This window comes from Anneissia japonica, unplaced genomic scaffold (genome assembly GCF_011630105.1).
Source record: "Anneissia japonica isolate Jap-2015-1 unplaced genomic scaffold, ASM1163010v1 scaffold287711_len853857_cov187, whole genome shotgun sequence".
Taxonomy (NCBI): Eukaryota; Metazoa; Echinodermata; class Crinoidea; order Comatulida; family Comatulidae; genus Anneissia; species Anneissia japonica.
Genome location: NW_022753410.1, coordinates 346,860 through 353,860, shown reverse-complemented (window position 1 = coordinate 353,860; position 7,001 = coordinate 346,860). Strand labels below are relative to the sequence as shown.

Sequence of the window (7,001 nt, the reverse complement as noted above, 5' to 3'; positions counted from 1 at the left end):
ATATCCTACCATTTTTTCCCCGCATTCAGTTCCCTCTAAGGGGGGCGTTTGAGCGAGGTCGTGGAGACAGTAGTTACGGTTATCCTTAGAACTGCATAGGAGAAGTTCGCATGGATCTTTCTGCAAATAACAACATACAAGTTGAAATAATTAATAGTATTTTCAAAATTATACATAAATAATAAAAATATTAATAATAAAAACAATTATAGATTTACAGTATATAGACCAACTTATATAAGATGTACTACTGTCGACCGAAAAAAAAATCTTATATATTTTTATAACATGAAAGTATAATTATATAATTAATTATAATTTAAAATTAATGGCACAAGTGTGGCTGCTGTACACGATCATGAGAGAATATAAAATAAATAAAAATAGAGAAACTAGTAAAGATGATGATAACAATAAATACAAATTATAATAATAGAGAAATTAATTATACATACATTAAATTCCTTATTTGCCCAGGGACAGTGCGCGAAGTTCCCACCATGCATAAAATAGCACTGGTCATCCAGCGAGAACTTTATTCCTGGTAGAGTGTCTTGTCGCAATCCTCCAGTGAAAGGATTGTCGTGTAAGCATGTGTAGCTTCTGAGAAAGAATTATAAATACTTTCATTATAATATCGTCGCAGAATGGTTGTATTACAATTTTTAAAGGCAAAACCAGGGAACAGTTAAAATTAAAATTTCACTGTTCCCTGGGCAAAACATCACTCCTAAAATATTTTGCTGATGCAAACAAACATCGAAATAGCATTTGCAGTACCGCTTCTACTTGGAATCGGATTCAACACTAGTTACTTTGTGCAAGCTCGGTAGGTTAGTGGTTAGGGCGTCAGGCTAGTTATCTGGAGCTCGTGGGTCCGATTCCCACCCAAGAGTCACTTGCGAATTGTTTTCGCCAATATTTGGGAACGTACTGAGTATTCGGTACGAAAACGCGTCAGGTAGGACAAACAATTACGTCTATGACATTTACCTAACACAAACTCACATCGAAATTATCAATTTGTTTTGTTGACTCTAGTTGTTTGGAATTGAATATTAAGTAACTTATAAGGTTGAAAATGATGAGTCTTTTCGCTGCTATCAATAAGGTACATATGGCATCAAAGCTATATTCTGATTTTAGGCCCAAACATCATGTCATCATACAGAGAAGCGTTAAAAAGGGCCAAAATACCTTACAGTTGCATATCTACAGTATAAAACATTTTTTTTTACAGTTAGGAAAAAATTCCCATGTCCTAACACGTGAGCTCGCGTGCAGCCATATGCTTGTTATAAATGAAAAACGAAAATCCTGAGCTCTTCATCCTGTAATTGGCCGCACTGTGTCCTCATCTAAACTTAGATTTACTTACAGAATATTTACTGGAACCGAATAATATCACAAATATCGCATTGATACAAGGGATTGCGCTTAAAGGGGAAAAAATGTATATTAAGAAATATTAGAAGAAGATCAATACCGGTACGTCTACATGTAGACTTAGGCCCAATTCAATGAATGGGTACTTACGAGATGTTCTTTTTCAGGACACTTGCACTGCACGATGACCAAAAGTAACCCGCCAGCCGGGATGTTATCTTGTCAGCCATTAGAGATCCCCGTGAAGCATCGCTCAGACATCCGGACTTGGCGTTGTCATGCTCAAACCCTAGTCTAGTTGGAAAAATGGATATAATATTCTATTATTGAAACACTATATTTATAAATTATGATACAGCCAGTAGATACTCTGTACTCAGTACTAGTAACGGTGTTAAGAATTTCTGGGGCCTGCCCCCCATCCCCACCACCCTAGATACGCCACTGAGTTGTAGTACACTGTCGAATCGTCGATCATTAGCACCTCCAAGCGAATATTGATGTAATTTGATGTAATAACTATTCAATGGTTTCCATGTAGACGGTTTATATGAGACCGCATGAGAAGATACCGACCATACTCCCTTCCAACCGCACCAATAACACCCAGTCTACTTGCATCAGTGTCGTTGTTATCTTACTGGTATTGCTTTTCGAAAATGATATTTAACCCTAAAAACATGCTAATATAGACCTTTGAAGAAATATAAAAATAAAAATAATAATGAAATACAAAATAATCTTACAAATGGCCAATTTCGTGGGCCAGTACAAGCGCTGATCGAAGTCCTGAATCTTTACTAATAACACAGCTCTGTCGACCCTCACACACAGTACCCACGAGTGCATATCCTATTAAAAAAAAATCAAATGTGAATATACATCCTGTAATTGGTGTATACACTGTTGGATGCTGTCTCTTATACATCTAAGCCTGTCTCTTATACACATCTAGATGTGTATAAGAGACAGTAATAATATAGGTCAAATACGTTTTTATTTATTGTATAATACGTGTAGAAAACGCTACCGCTAACGTCAATAATCTCTACGTTTAATATAAACCAGGCTACGCAATTATTTTGGTAGCTGATATGTCATTCCTACCAGCTCGTTTTGTCTGCAATCTTGTCATGTAAATATTGATGTCAGGCTTTTTGCCGATGCCATTCTCTTGATAAGTACTTCGGCTGGACCAGGCACATGCCTTGGCTAGACTTTTTTCCATACTATCGGTTACTATCATTTTTGACGACTACGAAATTGCAAAGATAATCAAAAAGCAAACATCAATTTTGTTGAAAAATATAACAAACTTTTATCAATCAATTATATGAATACAAAACGGATCGGCTAATATAAATAAATTTACTATATGTAGACACACTTATCCTCATATTCACTGGAACTACTATTTCATTATTTGTGAGTTTGTGTAGACCAATATATAGAAGTTATTGAAGTTATGCAGAGATCAGCAAGAACTAGAGATTTTTCCATTACACATGTACAAAAGAGTGTGAAAGAAGAAGTGTGTCTAATCGGATTTGAATTCCCAACGAAGACCCAGTTAGTTATTTCTAAGTTGACAAACGAAATACTATAATAATTATTATAATGAATAATAATCATGAGGTTACCGATATGAAATAATTGTACAAAACTTACTTCTATTCAAATGCATGCAGGCATACTGATAGGTGATAGGCGTATAGTATACGTTAGGCCTATGCATTTAAAGCTGATGAAGATTTCTCTTACCACAGATTGGCCAACTTTAACCATTTTTGTGACAATAAAGTTGATTTCAACTCCAAGACTTTGATGGTGGAATGTCTGATCGACCTGCACAATGAAAAGAAATAATATGTACTTACATTAAATAAACAAATAAATCTATCGGAAGTATTGAAATGTACCATGTCTACTGCTATCTAAGCCTATGTTATTGTGGTACATTGATTATCTTTCAGAGCTTACAGTGATTGTAAAGTTTGTGCTTATACAGTAGTTTTTAAGTTCATCCATCCGCATCACTGCCAAACAATGAATCTTAGGTAACTTATCAAATAATCATAATTGGTATATCTACCTTTGTTTTATTACACTGTAGCCTATTTGTAATTTGGATGCACCATTTGACATATTGCTGGTACAGTTTTCAATTTATCCATCTACACCACTGCTAAATTATAAATCTTAAGCAACCTATTAAATAATAATTGTTTGTATTCATATATCATCTTTGTTTCATCAAACTGTATTTAGATGAATTATTTGCTGAATGTACAAAAAATAATTGACGAGAAGGGAAAAAGCTTGGTCTGTCCGACGGAGGGGATAAACTCCTTGTCCCCTTACTAGCGTCTTTATTATTTAATAAGGACCAATTATGTCACTGTACTTTGCATGGGAAATATCTTCTTTGCTGGAGAGATGCCTATATGCCATAATTAGATACCGGTAGCATTGTGTTATGAGCTTCTTATGTAAAACGGAAAATATTGCATTAGTCAGTTACTTCCTTCCATGGATGAAATTAAAAGTGCATTAACACTTTATAGAATTTAAGAACAGAAGCTGAAGTCAAGATTGTTACACAATTCTCTAGTTTGAAATTTAATTGGCTGTTAACTGAAAATTATCGCAATATAATAAGGCAAGAAGAAACCGTGACTGTGCAGGTCGAACTGTGATTTATCTTGCTACCACGGAGTAGCCTAAACTCTCAAAGTGCTGTATACCTGTGAAATGGAGCTGTCCTTAAGATAAATTACTTTCGAAACTCAACTACTCAAAAGTAAAATTAATTAAATATGATGGTGTTTACATCAGGATGTCAAGTGACAGCTAATTTTTTGCACGATTGATTGATGGAAAGTGATTGCATTTGGACAATCTTGACGGACAGCAAGTCAGCTGGTCGGGATGGTAATTGGGGGCATAAGGACAAGTCGGTAGAAAGTAGCGGCAGATGGGTCATATTAAAGTTGGTGACTTAAAAATGGCAACCGATTTTGAGAGCTTATTATACTTTGGCATGCTACAGTATTATGTACAGTATTAGATGTCGTCGTCGAATCTAAGCTGTGCACTTAGATTCGACGACTGTCCTGAATATCAAAGTCTTTTACAAAAAATGGACATAATGTGATGTCATCATGACCATATTTTGACATGTCACATATTTTTGTCAACTAAAATTCGATTGTCTGGACAGGTACTTTACATCTAATAAAACAACATGTGTTTAAGCTAGAAAAATTAAAAAGTTTTACTCAGAATCTATACCATTTTCACCATCCTCAGGGTCCCAGAAGGGTCACCTTATAATGCTTAGGCCTACATCAATTTATTATATTTTTGGCGGGAAAAAAAACACATACCACAGCAATCAATAATGTTGCTTTCTGTTTATCCTGTCACCGACAAGGCAAGGCATGTAATTGTTTATTTTTATGAAATTGACTAATAAATGATGGCCCAAATAATGAGCTTTGCTAATGAATCAAATCATCATGTTTGCTTCTTGTAGGTTTTTGACTGTATTTAATATTGTATGTTATTGATGATGGTAAATGGTTTTTGATCATATCAATATACTGAGTACCGGAAATTATGATAACCAGGAGGGCGACGGCAAGCCAATAACAACATTATAATGTAATAATAAAACTGAAAATTTGTTGTGCGCCGGTACCAATCTGTAAAGATGATCATTGTGCAATGACACAACAGTGCATTTTATTGCATTTAATGCATAATAACGTGTGATTAAGGGCTTAACTAGCTAATTTTATTACCTAACCTTAAACTTGAACCTTATTTTCCAGGAAGCAGGATGTATTATCGAAAAGTTTGCTGTCTACTGTAGGAATACTTTAACTTTATTATGCGCCTTATAAATCCATTGATTGATTGATTAATACAGGAATAGATCTATTTCTTAAAACACACACAAAATTATAAAACATTTAAAAAGTATGATAAATGACGTTCCTACACGTTCGTGTGGCCGCCGCCTACCCTAGACTCTTTAGAACCCACAGTATTACAGAAACACGACTGATTATTTGATCTTCCTGTCGAATTACTGCCAAGTACCACATGAACAAATTAAGAACAACATGATAAATACAGATTGGACAACACATTGGTATTTATGCTACCTTAAGAGTGGCACTTTTGCACAATAATATTTCTAAGTATTCAAAGCATAACAGAATGATCCTTCCACCAAGTGAACTGTGGTTCTGAACGTTGACTCGAGTGATCCGTTTGCTTACTCACGTCAACTGTAGCCAATCTCATACCCCCAAAAAATTAAAAAAATAAATAAAAGTATAAGAATGCCATTTCCCGATACTAACAAATAGATGTCTTTCCTTGTCACAAAACCTACCATGGAAGGACTGATTTGGTTAAACGGACTGTCACGACTGTCCGCTAATAGAGATAGTGTTACGTCACGATACCACGTGATTCTAATCCGTTGCTATCGTTGCAAAATGAGTTGAACCCGACGCCATTTTCTCTACTGACAAACCACTGATCCCAATTTCTAACGTAATTATTAAGATGTTGTATCTTACTTTTTCTTTGTAAATTTTAATTGATGATTATATGTGTGTTCGATAACTAATATAATGCGAGCTTTTGTGTTTTTAGTACATTTTAATGGGAAAATATTAGATTTTAAAATACCTATTCCAGAAAGTCTATGAAGTCATTCAGGCGTAATGAACGGTAACCAACGTCTGTTGACAACATAGAGTGCCACCTGGCGTCGTAACGACACGACTGTGGTACTCTATGCTTCAAAACAGACTGTCTGTTAACAGTGGGTTTCAAGAATGTACAGTGTACTCATGCTAAAATAACCTGACTTTATGAAAAAAGTCTTTGAAGTGGTATATCATTCCGACTGACTGACAGTCTCTAGGTGGGAAGTGGTTATCTACCTGAAAAGTTTATCGTACCCAGTCTGTGGAACGCTGAACGTCATCATCATCTGACTTCTGCCTACTGGCAGGTTCACATCAGCAATTTTCTCCAATTTTCTCTATCATATGACATAGTTTCATGATAGGCCTACATAGCTTCCATTTGTTTCCTTCGAGTAATCTAACAACATGACTATTTTTCTTCTTCGAAGCCGCTTTTCTTCTACTCATTATTTAATAATATAAATTATTTTAATTTAATAATATATATCATTTTCAATGCTGATATATAATACAACTTAGAATAAATTAGAATATAAATTGTACTTACAATATTCATTAAGGTTAAGACGTATTCCTTCAGATCCCTACTTCGATGGAATTCTTGCATGGAGTAGTCGACGTTGACAATCACTTCGGCGTAGTACTTGTTGACTGCACGTCTTTGCCTCCTTTTCGAAGTCTTATCAGCTTTTTTCTTGTGAATCGTCGGTTTTACGGAATCTTAGGAAAACCAATGATTAAATATTATCAATAATATTATAAGAATACATACATTATTATAAAAACAATAATACTAATTTTTTAACCAATTAATTTTGAATACTGTATTTTTTATTCGTATATAGACATATAATATATGTATATATTATATACATATATATATATACA

At 34.5% G+C, this 7,001-nt stretch overlaps 1 protein-coding gene across 1 annotated transcript in view; it reads right to left on the bottom strand.

The window, feature by feature from the left end:
- LOC117122870 (A disintegrin and metalloproteinase with thrombospondin motifs 3-like) overlaps positions 1 to 7,001 on the bottom strand; it is a 37,070-nt gene that overhangs the window by 4,459 nt on the left and 25,610 nt on the right. The window contains exons 5-11 of the mRNA XM_033268633.1: positions 6,661 to 6,833; positions 3,148 to 3,231; positions 2,494 to 2,641; positions 2,133 to 2,238; positions 1,537 to 1,680; positions 456 to 603; positions 10 to 120 (exon numbers count right to left, since the gene is read on the bottom strand). Of these exons, the coding sequence (XP_033124524.1) occupies positions 10 to 120; positions 456 to 603; positions 1,537 to 1,680; positions 2,133 to 2,238; positions 2,494 to 2,641; positions 3,148 to 3,231; positions 6,661 to 6,833 (914 nt within the window). The remainder of the gene's footprint in view (positions 1 to 9; positions 121 to 455; positions 604 to 1,536; positions 1,681 to 2,132; positions 2,239 to 2,493; positions 2,642 to 3,147; positions 3,232 to 6,660; positions 6,834 to 7,001) is intronic.